The sequence below is a fragment of the Anabrus simplex genome, chromosome 1, assembly GCF_040414725.1.
Source record: "Anabrus simplex isolate iqAnaSimp1 chromosome 1, ASM4041472v1, whole genome shotgun sequence".
In the NCBI taxonomy this organism is placed as follows: domain Eukaryota; kingdom Metazoa; phylum Arthropoda; class Insecta; order Orthoptera; family Tettigoniidae; genus Anabrus; species Anabrus simplex.
This window is the reverse complement of record NC_090265.1, coordinates 254,768,156-254,793,870: the sequence shown is the minus strand read 5'-3', so window position 1 is coordinate 254,793,870 and position 25,715 is coordinate 254,768,156. Positions and strand designations below refer to the sequence as shown.

General features: G+C 39.2%; 1 protein-coding gene across 2 annotated transcripts in view; it reads left to right on the top strand.

Moving 5' to 3' along the window:
• CAH1 (carbonic anhydrase 1) overlaps positions 1–18,412 on the top strand; it is a 334,335-nt gene extending 315,923 nt beyond the window's left edge. For both annotated transcript variants that reach the window (XM_067159304.2, XM_068231045.1), the window contains exons 3-7: positions 2,585–2,680; positions 4,226–4,340; positions 11,433–11,539; positions 11,628–11,777; positions 16,462–18,412. In XM_067159304.2, the coding sequence (XP_067015405.2) occupies positions 2,585–2,680; positions 4,226–4,340; positions 11,433–11,539; positions 11,628–11,768 (459 nt within the window). In that variant the 3' untranslated portion in view covers positions 11,769–11,777; positions 16,462–18,412. The remainder of the gene's footprint in view (positions 1–2,584; positions 2,681–4,225; positions 4,341–11,432; positions 11,540–11,627; positions 11,778–16,461) is intronic.
• The last annotated feature ends 7,303 nt before the right edge of the window (positions 18,413–25,715 follow it).

Here is a 25,715-nt window from a genome sequence, read left to right as displayed (position 1 = left end):
TTACGTAAGATCCGTGATTCCCAAGTATGCGTCCTTCCCTTGTTAGATGTGGAAATAGATCCGGAAATAGATTCGGTGTAAATTGAGCTATCGGCTGATCAGAAAGAGTAAAATTAGTTTCCCGCTGACATTTAATTTACACCAGAGATGCTTCAGATACGCTCCGTTATAAGCTGAAGAATTAGTGTTGTAAATGACAATTTCCTAATTCATGTGCGAAGTTGTGAAATTTGTGCCTACCAGAGTGTGTGAAAGAGTGACTTTTTCTGCTTGTACTGAAAAACTCTTCGTTATTAATGTGCACCTCATCTTCTGACAGCAGTCGTAATGCGCAGTTAAGCGTACTGACTTGTAAAATAGCACTTCGAGTCTTTCTTGACAAAAATGCTTGCGAAACAACAGAACACTATGAACATGTTAAATAGTTAATCGGAAAATATAAAGAGTTGAAGCAGCCCGCAACAGATGAGAAGATGGCAAGATACTCCCTTGTAGCACTCTGAGCTGCGTAGTGGAGGATTATAGCACTACTTAGTGTACGCGGTTCCGGCCGAAGTGCCGTTGTAAGCGTAGCAGACGGCGATCGTTGAGGACAGTGGGTACGTCAGTGGACCGAGTACAGTGATCAGTAGAGGCATGATATTTTCTCATTAATTTATGTAGGATTTAGCGAAATGGAAACACAACACGTTATTTCGCGCAACAGAACTTGTCCTATCGCTTGAATTTCGCTTTAACAATTTTCTAAAATTATTTGTGAGCTACTTATGACATGTAGATATGTAAATAGCAATAATATTAATCATCCATTATTCCCCTTTTATAGCCCTAATTAAGATCAGCAGATTACATGATAAATTACGTTATAATTACAATAAGCCTTGTATTTCTTTTATTTCCTTTTGTTTTGAAAGATAACTTAGCACATGTTACGATGGAGCTTTAATTAGTCATCTTAGGCTACTGACAACCAAACTGCACTTTGAAAGAAACCTTTCTACATCAACGGATAGAAAGGGAACCTAAATGAATTTTAATACACCATTTACGAAGATCAGATTCATTAATTCCAATGCTTGTAGTGACTGAATTATTTCAACTCTATGGCACGGATTTTCTGCAGAATTATACCTTCAAAAGCAAGATATTCGGCAAAAATATCAGAGAGTTTTAAAATTTAATTTCAGGCATTTTTGTGGTTTTTCACACACATTACTGAAATATTGTTATAGCTTGACTGAATTAGTTGGATGAAATAAATTCAGAAGTCCATTGGCATTATTGAGGCATATGAGCATTTCAGTTTTGTTAACGACGAAGGCACCAGCATTTTGCAAGAGTATCACTTAATTTTTCAATGAGTCACTGAACTCTTCAGTAATATTACTAAGCAGTTCACCGGGCAAGTTGGCCGTGCGGTTAGGGGCGCGCAGCTGTGAGCTTACATCCGGGAGACAGTGGGTTCTAACCCCACTGTCGCTAGTCCTGGTTTTCTGTGGTTTCCCATTTTCACACCAAATGGTGGGGATGTACCTTAATTAAGGCCACGGCCGCTTCCTTCACGCTCCTAAGACTTTCCTATTCCATCGTCGCCATAAGACCCGTCTGTGTCGGTGTGACGTAAAGCAAATTGTAAAAAAAAAAATAAAAAAAAAAAACACACTGAGCAGTTCACCAAGATGTCCAGAAGAAGTTTACATTCATTCTTCCCTTCAGGTCTGTTATTTTTAAAACCATGGAACAGGAATGTGGATAATTAGAACCTTCTAATTCCAACAAAAAAATCGTCTGCAATAAACACACAGTTTTTAGAAACAAATTCTACTTGGGATTCTACCTAGTTACAAAATTCTTCCAACCAATGTGCCACAGAAATGAATTTTGCTATGAATTTCAATGGAGTTTGGATTTTCTTAACCAGAAACATATGGTATGTTAAGAAATCTCAATCATAAAATAATTCTAGTTGCATTTATTATTAATGCGAACAAAATCATGCCTCTAGTCACATACGCTGAAGGACAGGATGAATTTTAGAGAAGGATTTGTGAGTGCTATAGGTGCAGAAACAATAGGGCTTATTCAGAACGAAATGTGCGCAGGTCCGTCAGGGGTAGTGATGTTTGAGCGAAAGTAATCCCTAGAGTCCGGATTAATAGGTACTGATAGGTTAGAATGCAAACTTACTTAAGCCAGTAACAAGTATACCCTACACTGTACAACGATTATGCTATGAGATTTGCATAGATATTAGGTGTGAAGCCTATAGAACTCCTTGAATTTATGCTACTCTTCCTACATTGTAGTACAACGGGTTGCATTACACTTTCTACAAACCAAATTACTTTTCATTTTAACCTATTACCACCTAAAAATCCGAGGTATAGTAATCACTGTATCACGTAGGACTGACCAACTGAACAGTCATAAATTTAGCATTCTGCAGTATCTGGTGACAGATCACAGGACGTAAACTAGTAGTAGTAGTAGTGGTGGTAGTACTCAGCATAGCAGTATTTTACACACATGTTTACTTGTTACAAAAATGTACAATCATCTAACTGGCCTGTATTCTCCGTTTCAGCTTCATCTGGTTCACTGGAACAACACCAAGTACGAGACATTTGGCGAGGCTGCTGGACAGCCTGACGGTCTAGCAGTGCTTGGAATTCTCTTTAAGGTGCGTAATTCAATTCGAAATTGCGTGAAGTGACGTTACTTTGCAAGTTCGTTTAAGTACATGAGCCGTCACCGTGGGCTAGCATAGTAGCTGCCCGCCCGGGTGGTTCAGATTTGATTCTAGTCACTACCACGAATTTAACTGAAAAGGAGTGCATTCATCATTCAAGTAACTCTAGAAGTGGCCTAAATTCCTACGTTTTGGCCTTCTTTAAACTTTTCTCCATTATTTTCCTCTTCAACATCAGGTGAAAGCCAGGATTGCACTGAAAATATGGACCACGGTCGCTTCTTTCCCATTGTAGCTGTGAGTGTGGAAGCTGCTGAAGTATGACTATTGCAATTCGGAGGCGCCGATATGTCGGAATTGTGTCCCACAGGATTTCTTGAACATCTTAGATGTTTATTTTTATTTTTAAGTCATTCTCGGTATTAAAATGTATCTTAGGTTTCTCTTATGTCTCCTTTTCCTTGTTAGTACAGCCTGTTTCTGAAATTGTAAAAGGAATATTGTTATCCCTTAAGATGTTTAATTTTAAACTTATTTTTTATCCTCAGTAGGAAAATTTATCTTACGCTCTTGTATGTACTATTTTTATTAGATTCTGAATATTAATTGATACATTTAAGTGACAGTGGCAGTTGGTTACAGCCAAAGGGACCTCTGGTCCTACCTGTAACTAACTTTAAATAAATATATTTATATCTATCAACTCGAGGCTGGTGTATTTTAGCACATTCAAATACCACTGCACTGAGTTGGGATCGAGCCCACCAATCAGGGCACAATAAAGCTACTCACCTCAGCTCAGAGCACGGCTAGTGTCTCGGCTCAGAGCACGGCTAGTGTATTGGGATTCTCTGAAAGGTGCTGCTCATAGTTAATCGTGCTGTAATAGCACCCTGTAGCCCAGTATGGAAAGCAATGGCAAACTACCTAGACTAATACGTTTGAGTGGTATTTTCAAAATTCGGTAAGATAAAAATATGAAGATAAAGTTGCAAATCAAGAGGGCAAATTGGGGAAAGTATTCATTTATAGTAAGAGGAGTTAGGGACTGGAATAATTTACCGAGGGAAATGTTCAATAAATTTCCGAATTCTTTGCAGTTACTTAAGAAAAGTCTAGGTAAACATCAGATAAGGAATCTGCCATCTGGGTGACTGACCTAAATGCAGTTGAGTGAGGTGAGGTGAGGTGAGTGGAGTGCTCACTCTTTTTACCTAGGACGCCTTATTATGGAGTCACCATAGATTTTTGCGGATTCCCTGTAAACGCATAACCTTCAATGGCACTGTTTGAAGGTTCAACCATCCCCAGGATGATGTCTTCCGTCCATTATGTCTCTCCATTTTATCATATTTCTCTCTGTCCTTTACTTCTTTCTGTACTTTGAAGTGAAAATCATAACATTATTTTAATTCTTGCAATGAAAGAGCAAAAATGAAAAGAAACTTTGAAGTTTGTACTGATGTTTATAGAGGAATCCAACTGACAAGCAGATTTTTATCGTCCTTGTAAACCATGACCTATTGTTGTTTGCAGGTAGGGGAGGCCAATCCAGAACTGGAGAAGATCGTACAGCTCGTACCACAGATTATTCACCGCGACGACAAGGCCACTATTACAGAGCCTATCGATATCGAGAAAATGATGCCAGGTAAACTTGTGTACAACTAATAATCTGAGATCCTGTCTAATATATTGATTTTGATAATTTGAAATTTTCAGATGGTATTTAACATACAGGCCACAGCCTCTTCCTTCAATCATAAATTCAGTTATTTACGAGAACACACGTCATTATAGATTACTGATACATGCTACTAAGCAAAACAGTTCATACACTTAAATAAGTACACAGGAATGATGACCAAGATATCCCAGGCCCCAAAAAATTGGAGGGGGAGAAATTGGCGGTAGGCTGTCACTATTGTAACGGCCGCAGGGTTTTGAAGGTTTCGCAGAATTAATATTTGTCTTTTATTTCTAATAAACATGTGGATCATGAATGTTATTCAATAGAACATGGTACACTTGGAATGTGGGTAATAACTCTGTGTAATATGGGTCTGTGATACGAGAAACATGATACCTAATTTAAGAGTTCGGGAGTAATATTACGAGTAGAAGTAAAAGCAATAAATGAATTGCCCAATGTCACGTTTGAGAAAATCAACCTCCAACTGAGCACGCGAGTCAACACAGTTAACAATTGGGCTGCAGTGAGAATTGATGATAGAACGGTTGATGATAGAATGAGTTCTTGGTTCAGAGTACTTACAGTGATTAGATAAGGCCTAATGGGCCTTGGACTTACATTAGATTAATGAATTTACATTAATGACTTCACGTCAAAACACCTCCAGTTACATTCAACAAAATTTCACTTTCTGCACTTAAAAGCTTAAACAGCATTCACACTCGTTATCATGGTATCCTTATTCCATAGGGGAGCCACATCAAATGACTGATCGAAAGGTCCAGAATACAGGAGCTGAAACTAATACTACATAGCCAAGAAATAGAAGACAGGTTAATGAAACGGCCGAAAACAAAATGGAGGCTGAACCCACTCAAGCACTCCTAATACAAGACTTATTACAAAACCTAATAGAGCATAAGGCTCAGTGATACAGAGGATAAGCCATGCTGCTTGGTGACTAAGATAAGAAAAGTTTAAGTCCGAAAAACAAGGCAGAAAATGTATAATTAGAAAACTTAGTCCCCAGGAAACGAAGTGAATAAGGGAAACGAAGATTCACGCTCGTGCGTCCTTACATTTTATATAGTCCCCGAGAATCCATAGACTGCCTAGAAAAAGTATATTTTAAGTCCTAACAGAAAGAATAAAATCCCTACATTAAGATTTGAGGAAACGCAGATCGACCTAACCGTTACATGATAAAGAGGAACGCTAGAATCTTCCCTTTGCCACACGTAGATAAAGTTCACATAGTTAGATGATAGTTCTGCTTTACCTTATGCCGCCATCTCTACGCCGTAGCTAGCCCCAACCTCATCATCTAGCCTCCGGAGGGAGACCTTTTCAATTAACGTAGCTCTCTCGAAGTCCCGACGACGATTGACACTTACATGATCAATCTTTATCGTCGCTGTTTGGGCAAAAGGTCATATCTCCCAAAGCTCTTCCCACCATTATTTTCCTTAAGATTGGTCACGTCCTCTAGCCACATATAGATATTCAGTCCATCAGAACAATTTTCGTTTTGTTCATTTTCCAATGCATAATTGTAAAGAAAAATGAACCTTACCGTACCGCACTCTACGAATGTATGTTTGCATGACTTGCTTACGCACTCCTACGTTATATAATATAGTTAAGGTCCATTTTCCTTTACACGTGAGCATACAAAAATGGACACAACGAACATTGTTCTGATGGACTGCATATTCATATGTAGTTGAAAGGCGTGACCAGTCTTAAGGAAAATAATAGATAAAAAGAGCATTGTAAGATACGACCTTTTGCCCGAACAGCGATGATATATAGGAAGCTGGTGATTGTTCTAGAAAATGGCGTATTTAGACTGTCTGATTAGTGGCACATGACAAAAGGCAGTAATCTGACTGGTTGATCAATAAGTTTTAGACAGTAGTGGCAACTTAAAAACAGCTGAAGGTAATCAGGTTATCAAGCCCTAAAATATGAGCATTTTCCGACCGAGTTAATTACAGTTCCATCCACTAGGTGGCACGTAGAAACAACAGTGGTAACATCTTATGGAGATACATAAAACTTAGTTGACGTGGTAAAGTTCAAGCGGTCTTCGTTAGATTTCACTGCTGACCGTGACGAAGAGGGAAATCAAACTCAGGAAGAGGTTTTACTACTGTCACAATTATAAACAAACCGTACCTGCCTCACTGCCGTGTTTTGTCTCTACTCAGAGCACCTGCTGTTGTTGTGTCAACTGTCTTGAAGTTTCGCGCTTGCATTCTGCATTCTGATGGTATTTGAGATGGTCATAACTGCATTAGATGATATACCGTACAATAATCTTTCATTGGGGCCGATGACCTTCGATGTTAGGCCCCTTAAAACAGTCATCATCATCATCATCATCATCATCATCATCTTTCATTAAATTGGTTGTCGGGGAATTTTAACATGTTTATATTTTCAAGCATGTTGTTCTACTCCCAGAAAATTAATTCTGATGTTAGATCATTCGATCACCTGCCTGAATTAATTTAGAAACAATCAATCAATTAATGAATCAATCACTGATCTACATTCAGGGCTTTCGCCCACGTGGCCGATTCCATATCAATTGTTTTCTAGTATTTTCTTAAATTATTTCAAAGAGCTTGGAAATTTATCGAACGTTTCACTTGATAAATTATTCCAATTCCCACTCTTCCCAATTTGTCCTCTAGAATTTCAACTTTATCTTCATAATGATCTTTTCTACTTTTAAATGCTTCACTAGAATTCGTCACCAAATATCATTACACGTCATCCTTCAACTGGCAGCTTGGAACATACCGTTTAGTCGAGCAATTCGTCTCCTCACTCACCAGTCTTCCCAGCCCAAAGTTCTCAAAAACATCCAGAACAAATCGTGATGCTTTGCAACGGTTCTTTTCCATTTTTCACATAGAGTAATCCTGGTATGGGTCCCACGCACTGGAACCATACTTCAATTGGGGTCTTACCACAGAATTATACGCCCTCTCCTTTACATTCTTACTACAACCCCTGAATACCTTCATAACCATGTGAAGAGATTTGAGACCTTTATTTACAACCTCGTTAACGTGATTGCCCCAGTGTAGATCTATCATTATATTCGTATTATCAGTGATAAGTTACTTTCACCCTATCAACACAGTAGTTAAAAACGAGGTGACTTTTCCTCTCGGTGAAACTTACAACCTGACTTTTCATTGCGTTTAACATCATAACATAGTGTGCAGTCCAACTCACAACATCGTCGAGGTCTTTTTGCAGTCGCTCACAATCCTGTAACGTATTTGTTAGTCTATACAGCAGGGCCTCTCAGGGTGCATGCACTGTGCACTGTGCAAAAGACGACTTCGCTTGGTTGACCAGAGTGCAGACTCCCCACTCCTCGATTCGGAGCAATAGCGCTGTCTCTCTCTTTCCCCACGCCTGTCTCGCTCGCTCCGCCTGTCTCCCTCTTCCTCGCTTGCTCCGTAGCGCTCCAAATCCGAGCCGAGTTGAGCCGAGCTTAGCCCAGTAGCCCAGAGACGAAGCGTTGGTCCGAACCGAGCCGAGCGGGGCCCATGCACTGTGCACAGGAACTCTGCGCCGCTGTTTGCACGCGTGAGATTGTGGGCGTTTGAGAAGCCCCGCTATACAGTATAACATCATCTGCAAAAGACGTTATCTGTTGTTCCAGTTCTTTACTCATATTATTCACATACGTAAGAAAATATAAAGGTCCAATAATATTGCCACCCCTTCCCCTCTTAATCGTTACAGAATCAGGTAATGCTCCACCTAATCTAATTCTCAGAGTTCTATTTTCTAGAAATTTAGCCCCTGCCTCCCCCCAACCACTCCTTTATCTAATCCAGTCTTCCATGATCTACCCTATCAAAAGCCTTGAACAGGCCAGTCCGTTTTCCCCCCTTAATCTAAATTATCTGCTATATCTTCCTATAATCCTACAAGTTGAACCTCATTGGAATAACCTTTCTGAATCGCAAACTGCCTTCCAGGCCTACAAGCAGAAATAATGCTTTCTAAGAGCTTACATGCAACAGATGTCAAGCTCAATGAACAGTAATTATCAACTGTTTATCGCTCTTTCCTTTCTACACTGGAGTTACTATAGCAACTCTCCATTCATTTGGTACAGATCCTTCATGCAAACGGTAATCAAATATTTCAGATACGGCACTATATCCCAACCCATTGCCTTTGCTATATCCCCCAGAAATCGTATCAATTCCAGTTTCTTTCCTAGCTTTCAATTTATGTATCCTTTTGTAAATGTCTTTATCATATTTATCAATGCCCTTATTTGATTACTGTGATGTTCTATATAGTGACCTTAACTCACAGTTAGCCAGTAGACTATAGAAAGCTCAAAATTCCTGCTTTCGATTAATCTTCAACGTAAAACCGCGCCAATATAATACTTCTTACCTTAACAAACTGTCAATGCTAAACCTTCAAACCCAGTGTTAACTACACAATATTGCAAGAATGTCTACACCACAGTACCTAGCATCCAGGTTTACCAAGCTCTCGGAGACTCATCAACTGAACACCCGCCCCACAAAAGGAACATCCTGTCCATCCCCCCACACACCACCAAACGGTACACCCACTCCTTCACAGTAGGTGCTGCGCGGATCTGGAACTCCATACCAGACGAGTTACGGAGGCTACCATTTAAACTCTGACTATCATTACTGTTAAATTGTGATTAAAACTAATATTAATATTATTATTATTATTATTATTATTATTATTATTAATCATCAAATTCGTACTACTTTTGTCTTTAAGTTATTTGTCAAATGTTAAAATAATTTCCTAATTACTTTAATTGTACTATTTTGATGTAGCGTACTTGTTAAACTTTATTTAGTGTAAGAAAAGGCTTTATAGCGTTAACTAAGCCAACCAAAACAAGTCAAATAAACAAAATAAATAAGTAAACCATAATTAAATTTCGGTACTCGTCCAGTGTTAGTCAGCTCTTCTACTTGGACATTATTCTTATCTCCAATATTTACATACCCCTATCTAAATACTACTTCCTTCTGTGAGTTCTCGCATCCCACTCCCCTTTGTCATTAATTACCTTTGAATGTCCTTTCTGGAAACTGTTCGTGCTTTAAAGTACCGTTAAAGACCCTTCCATTTTCTCAAAATTCGCATGACTGCCAATTATATTTTAACCATGTTATCCTTAGCTGACATTTAAGATAAATTCAATTCCCTATTAAATTATTTTATCTCTCCTTACTTCCACAACCATTTTCCTGACTATTCCTTTCTAACCTGCACCTCCTCCTCAATCGCTTTATTTTCTGTTGGAATATAGTGGATCTCTCCCATTCCTTACCACCTTTAAAACTAGATATCTCTTTTCAAACTCCTCAACAATTGCTTTAAAGCCATCTCATGGATTTTTTTATATTTTTATCTGAGATTGTTCACTGACAATAATTTTAAAAACTTCCCCATGTGTGTCATCAAGCATAATGATATTTACTAATAGTGCTGCTTTTACAACCTTTTTTTCGATCGCATTTATTTTAATAGGCAGAAAAAATGATCACGTGTTGACCAACTCGACGGCCTAAGTTATTATTTTCAAGGTCCTTCACCACGATGTCGGCAAAAGGAATAAACATTAATCTTTGGATTTCTAACGGAAATAACTTTTGACACATTATAGATAGAAAGATGGATTTACCATCAACAGGTTATTTATCCAGTTACAGATGATTCAATAAAATATTGTATATAAAAAATGCACCTTAAATAAATAAATAAAACAAATTTCATAAAAAATATTACCAAGTTAAAACTAAATCTAGACTTCATTTTTTTTATTATTTGCTTTACGTCGCACCGACACAGATAGGTCTTATGGCGACGATGGAATAGGGAAGGCCTAGGAATTGGAAAGAAGCGGCCGTGCCATTGCATTTGCTTGGTGTAAAAAGGGTAAATCACGGAAAACCATCTTCAGGGTTCGAACCCACTATCTCCCGGATGCAAGCTCACAGCTGCGCATCCCTAACCGCACGGCCAACTCACCCAGTAAAGACGTTTATATACACATATTTACAACACCTTAAATAAATAAAAACGAAACTCCTTAAATAAATGCCATGTTCAAACTAAATCTAGAGATATTCATCTACACATAGTTCTATATTTTACAGAGAGGACCTTTCATTCTTGAGGTCTTTAGGACACGCCTAATGTTAGACGAGGGTGAGTAAAAAACGTCCACTGGTTCACCCACATAATTCAGTGACTTTAGTGCCCTCAGCAGCCATGAGTTTGCCCGAGCCACAGTTCTCACTTTAACCAGGTGGAAAATATTCTAGTATTGCGATGTGGAACATGTAATGGAATCAACTCTTAACATCACTTGTTTAATTTTAAAAAAACGTAATTATTTCGATACAGGACATGAAAGCCCTTGCAGCAGTGTAAGGCAAAGACTAATAAACCCGTAACATTCACACTAAGTAGGAGAGTGGTTAACTCTATGCCTGGTCACCTTTGTCCGCAGGAGTTAGAGGTGGTACTCATTTTTGGTATAGGCTGAGTGAAACTCAGGGCCATGTTCTTCTTCTTTAACCACATTCTCACATCTTGGTGCGGTCGCGTGAGTGGACTGTGTCGCACATGTTGGCTAGGCCTTGTTTTACTGCCGTATGTCCTTCCTGACGCCAATCTTATTTTTCTATTAACTGTTTTGAGATAAACACCGTCCCCAAGGTAGAGAGGAATTAACAAAATTTCTCGAACTGCTCGTGGATCGAACCTAGGGCCCTCTGAACCTAAATCCACGATGCTGGCCATTCAGGCAATACAATACGCTGGATAATCATGTGCTTCTCCAGAAGTAGAAACCTGGTTTCTAAATTTTTCGACTTCCTGACAGGGAATCGAATACACGTTCTTCTGGATGACCCAAACACGGTTTTTACTACCTCGGCTAGGAAGCTCCTCTTGTTTATTTTTAATAGCAAAATTGGACTACCGATACTGTTCTGTTTCATGTTTCAGAGGATCGTAGCTACTGGACGTACCTGGGATCCCTGACCACACCACCCTGCAATGAGAGCGTCACGTGGATCTTGTTCAAGGAGCCCATCGAAGTTTCTGAAGAACAAGTTAGTAATCAATCCATCCATTAACTTTCAGTATCTTTAATCCCTTTGTGTTGTGATTCTCGTAATGTTTTGATTGTTTGTTCCTTAGCTGGCAGCATTTCGTAGTCTGCGTTGTTACTGCGAAGGAGAAGATTGTCCAGCGGATGAACTGCAAGGACTGGTGATCAACAACTACAGACCACCCCTACCGCTAGGCAACAGGGTGCTACGGGAGTGTGGCTCGGCGTAGAACGTTGAGGTAGGCCTACATTATCACAGACACGTAGCATTCATTCTAGAACAAAATAATTTCACGCTTAATTGATACAGTATATCGGTGTTTTAGTGTGTCGGTGTCCTTGGCTGCAATAAAACTCGTAAGAAATCGTGCAAACATAACGACGCTCATTATAAAACTGAAATTTCCCTCTGTTTGTCTGCTTTCCGAAATGACGTCACTTCTAAACTAGTCTGTAACATTTCATGAAATTTTGGACAAAATCTCAGAGGAACTCTTCACATGACTAGCTATGTTTACATCGAATTATTATTATTATTATTATTATTATTATTATTATTATTATTATTATTATTATTATTATTATCGTGTGATTTGACAAGTACATATACGAAATAAATATCAAAAACAAGTATAAAGATCCGCAAAAAATATACAATTAAATATTAATATCCAGACTAACAAACCAAATTTGTGGATATGATGTCACCCTGTGGAGAGGCTCCAAACCACATCCGAATGCTCTAATGTGAGCCATGGTTTATTATTCTACTCCACCGCCACAGGAGGTACTGTCTTGGAATCCCCATCCTTTCAACTTAAAACTGCATCTCCCCTAGCTGTTCTGATATGGTTTAGTGTAGTCCATTCTTGGCGTAAAAGATTTTTAACAGGACTCTTAATCAGGTGCGCATTATGAGGTGGACATTCTTTACAACACGCTCTCTATTTCAAAATATTGACCTGAAAGGATAATACTTGCGAAATGATTTGCAAGAATCGCTTGATGTCTGTTTCTTGCTCAATCATCGAAAATCTGCTGAAATTTGTTATGCGCATTTCTTAGATACTCTATTCACGATATGGCTATTTTGATTTTGCAGATTTTAATACTCGTAGTTTATGAATGGTAGTAATTTACATGTTTAACCCGACTGTCGGCAGCCTTAAAGATAGTTTTCCCCATCTCTGCCGGTGCTACGTAATGCGAGTTATAAAAAGTAAAAAATGTGTACTACATATCATGTTCAAGGAAATGTTTCAGTTCAGTGTAACAACACAGCTCCAAGCGAGAATATTCAATCAGCTGAATAAATGTAGGACTGCCACCATCGGGATGAGTTGTTCAGACAGTAGTTCGCGGGTTCGAGCTGACTCAATGCGGTGAATTTGAAGGTGCTCAAATAGGCCAGTCTCGTGTCAGTAGATTTAGCGGCACGTACAAGAACTTCTGCGGGGCAAAATTCTGACAATTCGTCATCTCTGAAAACAGCAAAAGTAGTCAGGGAAACATAAAACCAATATTACCACAATTTTATAACCGCGTATTGTTTGTGCCCGTAGAATTCCAATGGCCATCTCAAATTAATAATACGAACATAAAATGGGACCTAAATACATTACACCTTGAAGTAACTAGGGCTAAAAATATGTCCCGCCGAAGGCAAATTGTAATAACATTCTAAAAGACTGCATAAAAGGCGGTGCAAATTTCACATAGTGCGCAAAATAGGTCCAAATAACAAAAGCAATAGTTTTCATTCTTATTTAAAGCTATAATAGATACATTATCTTCAGTAACCACTAAATTCTCAGCGATAAATCAATATACCACACAAATAATAGTCAACACATGTATGAAAAAAGTAATTTGGTGGGACATAAATCTCAGGAAGTTGTTGAGATATTTGTGAATATTTTCAGCACACATTTATCTGGAAAACTTCGTGTTTTCTTCTTATACAAAGTCGCTTTCTAAAAATTTTAATTCGATATGTTGTCGCTGTGGGGTGATAACTCAAATACAGGAAAATTATTGTACCTCCCCTTTTTAGAGGGAAGGCACAGTGCTCACACATAGTGAACTGCGAACATACTGTACTAGAATGGATGTGCTGGGTTAAATGTGTCCAGAAATAGGACAGATGTTTCATGAAATTGCCCCTAAGGTCACGCGATTTTACTCTGTTTTAATTATTCTTGTTAAGAATGAGCAGTAATACAACTAAACAAAGTAGAAGGCCCTAGTAAATAATTCAAGGAAGTATCACGACAACCTCAGATTGTATCGTAGAAATAATGCGGAAAATATGCAATGACCCCGAGCACAACTGCCGAATTTCATATTACTCCCATATAGTCTTCGTGCAGTGACTCAGCTGCTGGTTTTCCGACCAGACGGCTGAGAATCGAATCCCAGTCAATTCCGAGTTAGGATCGTAAACTGAAAAAATACGTAACATTAGGAAAGTCATCTCGCCTTGAACCCGGTCAAACCTGAAATTATCCTGGAGAGCTCGAACGACTCTAGAAATATCTGGGATTTAAAAAGTTATGGGTCTCTTGAAATGTAATTTTGACGTGAAACAGATTTGGGTATTTTTCTCTTCGTAATTATGGCATATGATGTCGAATTTACTACACATACTGTAATGCAATGTTGAAAATCTACTTTTAGCGTACTTGGTTTAAGGACTTATACAATATTGTAATAAACTGTTGCCTTTGAGTGACCGTTGGTAAAATATTCTCTCCTTATAGGCCTCGCAATGTCATACCTCACTAGAACTCATTTTAGTCTTGTTTCACTTTTATAATAAACTAACTGTTCAATCCGTCGTTGACTGGTTAGGTTTTATAAAATTTCAGCGGAGATGAGCAACAGCCGAAAAGATACTAATTAATGTTATTTAATTTACGTCCCACTGACTACTTTTACAGTTTTCGAAGAGGCCTAGGCGCCGGAATTTTTCCCCACAGGGGGGTTCTTTTACGTACCAGTAAATCTGCAGACACGAGGATGATGTATTTGAGCACCTTCAAATATCACCGGACTGAGCCAGGATCGAACCTGCCAATTTGGGGTCAGAAGGCCAGCGCCTCAACCCTCTGAGCCACTCAGCCCGGCAGCCGAAAAGAGAGAGTATATCTCAATTAATCAATGGTCAGTGTAACGATGTTGTTGATCAGTCTTCTAGGTTTAGGATGTTGTAAGCCTCCGCATTTATTTTCCTTCTGGCTCGGTGATATTAGGACATCCCAGATCAAAGGAGTCTTTCATTTCCACCTCTCTTCATGACTCCCCTTTCTCAAATTATTTTCCTTGTCATTTCGAAGGTTATCTTAATTATTATTCTGATCTATATGAGCTGACGATCACGCGGTTTTATCTTACAAGAAAAACACGACAAAAACAACGACCAAATTCGCCATTTACCTCGTTACCATGACGACTGAATGATATTTCCATTTCAGCAATGTTGGGGGCGTTGATGGACTTCCCACTAACAATCTAAATTCTTGAATATGTCTGTTGCCATAGCTCGTGCAGTAGAAATGTAGGAAATGTATCAAATAGTGAATATTTAAGATAAACTTAAATATTATAAACAAAAGGTCCGCCTATGCAATACAATTTATAATTTATTATATTTAATTTATATTTACTTTATATAATTAATTATAAATTGTACTGAATAGGCGGACCTCATTTTTATAATATTTAAGTTTATCTTAAATATTGACTATTTGATATATAGTCAATACGGGATTATTATTATTATTATTATTATTATTATTATTATTATTATTATTATTATTATTATTATTATTATTATTATTAGAAATGAAACTGTTAAAGCTTGTTACATGTAATGTATGAGACGTAAAAATACGTAAATTGTATTTTCTATAACTTTTGTAATGAGCAGGTTTTAGATGGAACAAATGTTTCAGGAGATATTTGGAAGTTTGCGAAAAATAAATAATCCCTCGTATCTCTGTCATTACACGTAAGGTAAAAGTGCCCAAGATTTTAAAAAAACTGAAATGATATCCTACAAAGCTGTTATAATGTACAGTTTTTCTATACAATTAATATTAACGGATAAATTAGACATCTGCTTTATTGACCCCTCAACATTGCTACACCACTGTACAGTAAAATATATCTGAACTAAAATATCGCGTTTCAGAAATGATGTCAAGCATTTATTCGTGATGTTAAAGCAAACAATCAATCAAACATACAAACAGACAGGCAAAATATGAACTGAACTCGCTTTCGACTTTTGTATACCACATCAGAGGTAAAAACTTGAGTATGAAGCAAACATTTTTTTTTTTTTTTGCTATTGGCTTTACGTCACACCGACACAGATAGGTCTTATGGCGACGATGGGACAGGGAAGGGCTAGGAGTGGGAAGGAAGCGGCCGTGGCCTTAATTAAGGTACAGCCCTAGCATTTGCCTGGTGTGAAAATGGGGAGACCACGGAAAACCATCTTCAGGGCTGCCGACAGTGGGGTTCGAACCTACTATCTCTCGAATACTGGCCGCACTTAAGCGACTGCAGCCATCGAGCTCGGTAGCCAACATTTTAAGTGTACAGATAAAATGATAATGCTACATATACAGAGTGGTTGGAAACAGCGTGAACCTGGTATAAGAGCGTTAGTCATACTGATTTATCAACACCGCCTTGTACAGCCCATTTGAATTCGCCCGCGAAGTGATCTGATTGGCTAACTTCAGATGGTGATAAAAAGGACAACGGTGTAAGATATCGACGTTTTTTTTCAAATTACTTATCAGTATGACCAACGCTCTATCGCTCATATGGTCGGTTCATCTTGTTTCCGACCACCCTGGGTAGATTTTATAATGTTAATAAATCTGTAGCAAATCTCTTGAATTTCTCTTCCAGAGCTTCGTCTTGCAGAGTAGACCACCATACTACTGCACCGTGCTTGTTGATCCTAACCTGAAGAAACCGGCTCCAAGGACACTTGATGCAGAAGGAAAACTCTGCACATATAGTTACCATGTCCTTTCAAGGTCAAATATGTTGTGTATATTGATGATGCAATTCAACGAATCTTCAACTTAGAGTGTTGCTTGTAACTTACTTCATTACATAAATGAAGCATTTACTATGAATTATTCGTAGGTAAAAGCAAATAATACATTTCCTCATCTGATTATAGAACACTGCGTGGCTTACTTTGAAACTCACGGACAATGTGCGGTATGTAGAATGTGGCAAATAAGTAATCAGTCTTTCACTGTAAACCAAGTGCCTTCGCCCCGTCCACTTTTATATCATAATATGTCACTTACTTAACACTCAGTTGCTGTGTATAGTGCTAGTGTAGATTTGCATTTCTGATTAAATCAGACACCCGCTAATATTTATTGAATGGAAGTAAGAGATGAAAAGTTGTACGATGTGCTGGCAAAGTAAATATTGTACAATTCAACAAATACATCAAACTTCGTACATTTCACAATGAATAAAATAACAGTGGAACAAGAAATTCCCCTGGCTATGTGGAAATTTCTCAGAATAATGGCTCAAGAATTAGAATAATTAGCTCAGACCATCTTCTTTAAATATTATTTTCACATATTTTCCGATATCAGATACTAAACGGGCGTGTAGTACCTTAAGATATCGGATGAAGCTAATTAACGAAACTGAATTATTAAAACTTATATTCAATGATCTTTGTAAATTCATCATTTTGCACTCAAATAACTCTCGTTTCTAATATTGCTTTACTGTACTCACACTCCATACAGTAGAGTCCATCTCTTGATACTTGTGTCTGAAGGACGAAATATTTTCTAGAATATAACTGACCATACTATATTTTCATGAATACAGTTTGGAATAATATATATAATTGTTTTTGTCTTCAGAAATTCAACAACCTTTTCCCGCCATATCTTAAATTAGAGCTTTAAGAATGTTCCTCATCATGCACTATTTTCTTTTGAAAGGATAATCCTTCGTTCTTGATTTAATAAGCTTTTATTTATTGCAAAGTGTTATACTGCAGTGTTTCTTCATATGCTCCTAGATATTTCATGCTCTATTTCATGTTTGTATTAAGTTAACACGTTATCTCAATATTATTATCTATTCAATATATAATCTGTTTATCTATCGATGTTTTTCCAAAAAAAAAGTGGTCAAAAATACGTATGCCATTAGATTATAATTGTGTTAATTATCATAATTAAGGCAAACTATAAACTAATGAAATGTTAATGGCTAGACTGTAAAACTAACGGAGACATTTAGTGAGATGTACATAAACACGGGATTTCTAGCAGTCTTCTTTACTGCTGTTTCCCGGTCCAGTCAAATGTTATTTTAAAACACGTTGTATTTTATGTTTAGTATATTAATCAAGTTGTTGTTTAGCGTTGCAAAGTGCTTTAACCTTAACAATTAGTACATATGTATAAGTGTATAACAATACCCCTGGATGTTAGTTCAAATAATTTAAATAAACTGCTGTCAAGAATTCGATTTAAAATAGACAAAAATACATTCTAATGTGGTTTAGTTACAATGTTTAGAACTGCCATAGTGCATAAGTCATAAGAGACTTCATGAATAACCGAAAATAGACGAATCGAATCCTTGACTTGAGAAAACTGAACATTTAGCATGAAGATTGTAATAAACACAGGTGTACTCGTAAAATGCATGTATGCAATATTTGTGTTACACAGATGGAAATTTATCTGCGAAGGTAGTTGTTGTAGCTGAACAAACGTTGTTGTGCACAAGTCATTGGCTTACAGTTTTGTCCATGTAATGTGCATTTTATTCTGTTTATGTATCAAATAAAGTATATTGAACAGTTCCTTGATTCCATTATTTGCCCTCCTATCGTATCCTAATAACCTACTGTGGAGCATTCTTCTCTCCAAAAGTAAGATCGGCCGCAACGGGCCTAGATAGGTGGGAAGATTTCGGGATAGAGGACATCTTCATCATATAAATATCTGAAATTGTATTGTTACGCTGTTATCAAAAATAGAAAATGTAATACTGTTAACACTCTGCCTCCTCAAGTGGATGTTAATTATGATCGATTTTTGTGTAGAAATATCATGCAAGGAGAAGAAAAAAAATTAAAAGTTATAAAATATATTAAAGATTGAACCACTCACCAATAATCAATAAAAAAAACACAGTTCCAGTATACGACATTTTCTTCGAACTGTCTAAATGATTTTTCTGAAGAAATATTGCTAATTTTATGCCTCCGCAATACACATACAGTTACATGGTAATGCGACTGCCAGTCCTCCTGAAGCCCCACACGGTATTTCCAGGAAAGGATGAGAGAATCAGACTGGGAAGCGACCGGCCGGCTTGCGGGCACGTAACGACCTCGTTTTCTATTGTCTGATTCGTCTGTTGTCAGCATGAACTTCTTGGATGCCGAAACTAGCGTTCGTAGATACTAGAACTCTATCAACATATATAAAATCAGGCTCGCATCGAATAGTACTTGTTGGGCTGCTGTCGTGTTGTCTTGTGTGGAGTATTGAGCAGTCCATTACGAGTCGTGAGCTGAGAGTTCGTTGTGAGCAGTAGTCACGTGAGTTGACTGTACAAGTTATCGGTCTTGTCTGGAGTCTAGCCAAGTGTACACAATCGGCATGCGTTGTAATAACCAATGGCCTGACTATATAAAACTGCTGTGTGAGACGACTGTGGTGCATGTCAGGCGAAGTGAAAGATGAGACCTATCAGTTAAGATTACGGAGGATCACACCGTTCCAGGTAAAGACTGCCAGCCTAACAAGAACTGTGAGGATGAGAGACTTTTGTAAATAGGAAGTAATTAGTGAATTCGAGTATAAGTGTGTGTGTGTGTGTGTGTGTGTGTGTGTGTGTGTGTGTGTGTGTGTGTGTGTGTGTGTGTGTGTGTGTGTGTGTGTGTGTACTAACTGCGTCAACCTCAATTCCATTCAATAAAAGTCAGTGTTTTATTCGTAACAATACTATTGGCTCTTCTCTTTTGTCATGCGTCATTGCCAACTATTTGCAACATTCTAAAGATTCTTAAAATACCTGGTCTATGAATAATGGTTAGCAGTCTTCTTCTTCTTCCTGGCCTTTTTCCAGTTTCCTGGAGTCGGCACTTTGTATGGATTCATTCCATTTTAACGGCTGGATGACATCTGGAGGGATGGACTGAATTTACTACTGCGTGTTTCTGTAAGGGTTTGTAGTGTGATACGTTATCTGCAGATGAAGATATGAACACAAACAACCTGTCGCCGAAGCACAGGAATTGTCTATAATAAGCAGTGAAAATTCCCGACGTGGCCGGGAATCGAACCTCAGTCCCTCTCAACCGAAGGCCAGTATGTTGACCGTTCAGCCAAGGAGCCGGAGAATAATGGTTAGCAATTATTGTGTTAAAAAACCGCATTGAATAACTTCTGGTTCTGCGCTTATGGTAATTATTAGGAAAAAGCTAATTAGTTTGTTCGCTGATGATTACGTAGAGTATGTTACTGTAATTTTCAAGAAGACAAAACGGGATTTATTATTTTGCAATCATATCCGTCCCTTCCCTCTGAGGTATGACATTAACAAAATGAAATAAACTAACTAGTTAAAAGAGCCTGGTTACCTATCCCTAATTTAAGAAGTCGTGAGTACAAAGGGGAGGTGACAGCCAATCAACAGCCACTCGCCACCTCGCGGGGCAATCAGCATTGGCCTATTCGTAACAAAGTTTAGGACCGCACAAAGGACCGCACCACTTCTGATTTTTATATAGTAGAAGTTCTATACAAGAGAGGTAGAGCTCCAGTTCATTATTGACTCTTGCAGCCATCGAAGACAGAGGACTTTCGAAAACGCCAAACTTTGTTTCCGGTTAAAAACTGGGAACGCCGGGCTGAGTGGCTCAGAGGGTTGAGGCGCTGGCCTTCTGACCCTAACTTGGCAGGTTCGGTCCTGGTTCAGTCCGGTGACATTTGAAGGTGCTCAAATACGTCAGCCTCATGTCCGTAGATTTACTGGCACGTAAAAAACTCCTGCGAGACTAAATTCCGGTACCTCGGCGTCTCCGAAAACCGTGAATGTAGTTAGTGGGACGTAAAGCAAATAGCATTATTATTAAAAATTGGAAACTGCATGTCCCAATAGACCACGGCCTACAAACCCGGTAAGGTTTTGTTAACATACCGGCTGAAAACGCCAGAGCTGGAAAGTTCATCATTAGCGTTTTAACAATTTTGCAAACATTAGAAATGGATTTCACAAAACGTATTGTTTGCTCTTTTGACAAAAATGAGGGAATTATTGAATACATTAGTTTGTTATAGTTAGACACATCCAGAATACCTCATATCCAGAACCCTGATAAAATTCAATTACATTTGTTTGAAAAACCTAAAATCTCAGAAATTCTGGCACTGAAATATTCGGTGACCCGTTATTATCTCTATGCTTAACAACATGGCGAACAGGAATATGTTGTTAATTGCTTTATGTATGGCCAATAGCAATGTTCGAAGAGAAAGAAGACGGTGAAAACGGAACGGAAGATGTAGCAAGACAGACTACATTATATCAGACCATAATATTGAAGCCAAAACGTTTGGACGCCGTAAGATGATCAGCTGTAGACTGCACAAGGTTAGGGCATCAACTAAATAACCTTCGCATATTAGATTACTTTTCTCCAGAACTCCTACTTTAATTTCAAAAATATGTAATTTAGACAATAATTGCAATGATGCACAGTATAATTTTTTTCACCAGTGGTTTAACGTCGCACTAACACACATTGAAGCTTATCGGCGACGCAACGATGGAAAAGGGCTAGAATTGGGAAGAAATTGGCTGTGGCCGTAATTTAAGTACAGCCCAGTATTTGCCTGATGTGAAAGTAGGAAGCCACAGAAAACCATCTTCAGAGCTTCCGACGGTGGGATTCGAACCCCATCCTTTCCCGGGTGCAAGCCCACAGCTTCGCGACGCAATTCGCACAGCCAACTCGCGTGGTAAGGAGGTAACTAATGAATGCATGTTAGATTAAGCCATTACTTTAGCATCGTTTCAAATATGAATAACACAATTACACAACATTGACATAACGAAACATGTAAAAAAAAAAATTTTAAAAAATACCACATGCAATAGATACATTTTATCTAACAAATAGCTTTGCCAAAATGAGCAGTTACAGAAATATTAAGAGAAAATTGCTAGAAAGTGCAAAGCAAGTTAATGTGAGCATATCAAGGTACGTCTACATTAACATTCTATTTACATTATAAACTCAAAAATTGGATAGTGCCCTCAGAAATAACCCTCATTATGTAACATTTATAATGCCACAATGATGTTATCAATGCTCATAGCCAGAGCAACTTCTTCCCTCTCGATAGCTGCAGGTCACAAGGTTTTTCTGGTCAAATCCGGAGCAAGTTTTAATAATATTTCTGCGAATCTATACTATAAAAGATATACGTGATGAGATAGTTATGATATAACTTTTTATTTTGAATGGTAAGCTCCAGGATATGTGTACGAAAGTGTGGCAAACTCATACCAAAAACTTTAGAGAATACTGTACATGAGAAGAACATGGATTCAGGAGGTCAAATGGACTGTATCGCGATTGACCTACCTAAGGCATTTGATAGGGTAGATCATGGGAGACTACTGGCAAAAATGAGTGCAATTGGACTAGACAAAAGAGTGACTGCACGGGGGCTATATTTCTAGAAATCGTAGATCTCGAAGAATTACAGTAGGCGAAGCTTTATCTGACCCTGTAATCATTAAGAGGGGAATTCATCGAGACAGTATTATTGGACATTTATGTTTTCTTATATATAATGTATAAATGATATGAGTAAAGAAGTAGAATCAGACATAAGGCTTTTTGCGGATGAAGATAAACAGAGCTAAAAATCATGTTGTGAGTTTCACTAATAGGAAAAGTATCTGTTTTAATTACTGCGTTGATGGGGGCGAAAGTTTCTCTTGGGGATCATGGTAAGTAACTAGGTGTTAATGTAAGGAAACAACTTCATTGGGGTTATCACATAAATAGGATTGTAAATAAAGGGTAAAGATTTCTTCTTCTACTACTTCTTCTTAATCTGTTTACCCTCCAGGGTCGGTTTCTCCCTCAGATTCAGCGAGGGATCCCACTCCACTGCCTCAAGAGCAGTGCCCTGGAGCTTCCGACTTTGGGTCGGGGAATACATCTGGGGAGAATGACCAGTTCCTCGCCCAGGCGGCCTCACCTGCTATGCTGAATAGAGGCCTTGTGGAGGAATGGGAAGATTGGAAGGGACTGGCAAGGAAGAGGGAAGGAAGCGGCCGTAGCCTTAAGTTAGGTACCATCCCGGCATTTGTCTGGAGGAGAAGTGGGAAACCACAGAAAACCACTTTGAGGACGGCTGAGGTTGGAATCGAACCCACCTCTACTCAGTTGACCTCCCGAGGCTGAGTGGGCCCCGTTCCAGCCCTCGTACCACTTTTCAAATTTCGTGGCAGAGCCGGGAATCTAACTCGGGCCTCCGGGGGTGGCAGCTAATCACGCTAACCACTACTCCACAGAGGCGGATGGTAAAGATCACTGCACATGGTTATCATGGTATTTAGGGGTTGTAGTAAGGATGCAAAGGAGAGGGCATATACGTCTCTGGTAAGACTCCAACTAGAGTATGGTTCCAGTGTATAGGACCCTCACCAGGATTACTTGATTCAAGAACTGGAAAATATACAACATTTTGAAACACGCATTAATTGAAGTCACGCCATTAAATCTTCAGATATATTCTATTTTCCGCCTGCTGTCATTTCTTGATGGATACAGTACTTTTGCTTCTGTCTCTTGGCACAGGCCAGAGTAAAGTGTAGCTTCCACCGAAGTCCCAGTCAACATCCATGGCTGTGACAATATGGAAGCTGCTGTGGTATGGGTGGTGCTAAGTAATGACATTCAGAGCACAACTAGTGCATCTGAGTGTTATGAAAGGTGCTGCTCACAGGGTCAGTCGTGCTGCAATAGTACTTTCTGACCCCGTGAGGAAAGCAATGGCAAACTACCTCACTCCTCATCTTGCCTAGTACGCCTCATTTTGGTGCTGCCATCGGTTTTTGGGGTTTCCTTATAACCGCATAGCCTTTGGTGGTGCTATTTAAGGATCCAACCAGCCTCTGGGCTGTTGACCTGACAAACACAGACACATATTCTATTTTGATAAAGTCCGCCTCTGTGGTGTAGTGTTTAGCGTGATTAGCTGCCACCCCCGGAGGTCCGGGTTCGATTCCCGGCTCTGCCACGAAATTTGAAAAGTGGTACGAGGACTAGAACGGGGTCCACTCAGCCTCGGGAGGTCAACTGAGTAGAGGTGGGTTCGATTCCCACCTCAGCCATCCTGAAAGTGGTTTTCCGTGGTTTCCCACTTCTCCTCCAGGCAACTGCCGGGATGGTACCTAACTTAAGGCCACGGCCGCTTCCTTCCCTCTTCTTTGCCTATCCCTTCCAATCTTTCCCATCCCCCGCAAGGCCCCTGTTCAGCATAGCAGGTGAGGCCGCCTGGGTGAGGTACTGGTCATTCTCCCCAGTTGTATCCCCCGACCAAGAGTCTGAAGCTCCAGGACACTGCCCTTGAGGCGGTAGAGGTGGTATCTCTCGCTGAGTCCGAGGGAAAAACCGAACCTGGAGGGTAAACAGGTGATGATGATGATGATGATGATGATAAAAAGAGCACTCTGTCATCCGTCATTACAGCAGTAAATGGAGTCACCTGTTTGCTTCCTTGAAGTAACCAGGGGAAGATATTAAATCTTGATCACACCATTTAGCAAAGAAGTCCCCACCATTACTTGCTGTAACCGTTTTTCAGGATTTATCCCATTTTGGGGAAATGTGGTAGGCAGGTTGATGTGGGAAAAATGCAAATTGCGTCAGTTGTAAGCTTATGAACGTTTCGGGGGACACGACTAGGCTCACTTTCGGTTGGAAAGAGATCTTCCCTAACCATAAATTTTGGTTCGACATTTTTAACGCTCACAACGGGTTAGTCTTTGTCTTCGAGGTTTTCGCGGTGTATGTTATTTATCCACTTCTCCCTTAAAGTTTTATCTTTAGACTATTTAAAAGTTAAAACGCCTTATATAGTATAATTTGATCTACAACCCGATACGCGTCACGAGCGACCCTTTTTGTTAAATTTTACATTATGAAAATATATACACTATTATGAACAACATGATACAGTGTGATTAAGCAGCCCCTTGCAATATCGTTCGCTGCAGCCCAACTAACATGCGACATGGATATAGGCGTGCTATTGCCCTGCAGGTGTAACTAATGTTCAGTGAGCACATTTTGAACATGATTCTGAACCCCAGCGAAATGTTATATCATCCGTTCTGAAAACATGACGCCTTGAAATCATGTAGCAAAGTCCTTTTACCATGTAACTATGTTAATGTATCGTGCCTCGTGACTGGGTGTAACGAAGAGGGGAATCAATGCATAAAACTAGGTAACAGTGCAGTAATTAATGTCTTAAACACCAAACTAGATGGCGTATGTACTCTGCTCTCGTCGTACTACCAGCATGTTTCCAGCAGTGTAGCGTAGCGGATGTGGTCAGGCGTTCACCTAGCGATCGACGGAATGTACCAGCAGCGGTTCGAATCCTGCAACGTTCGAATATTTTTTAATCGGTATGATGTTTGAATACGTAAACACAGGCCCACGTTTGCCACATTCAAACAGTAGAATGACGCTGTTATTCTTCTTGTGCCCTGCGCATACACCGCTGGTTAGGGCCTGTCATTCGGCATGTTTTCCGTAGAGGAATACGTTGACATGCTCCTCATTTATGGGGAAGCAAGAAAAAATGCGTGCGAGGCACTACGTCAATACCAGGAACGGTATCCCGACAGGCTACACCCGGCTACTACGACATTCTTCCGTATTGAAAGACGCCTGAGGACAACAGGCGTGATTTCCAACCAGCCACCAGTCCACGATAGGCCCGTTACATCGGACGAACCAGAGGTCGTTCTGGAGGCAGCTCGTAATAATCCACACATCAGTACGAGGGCGATTGCACGACAGGTGAACACCTGCCAGCCGTCAATCTCGCGAATACTGCATGACA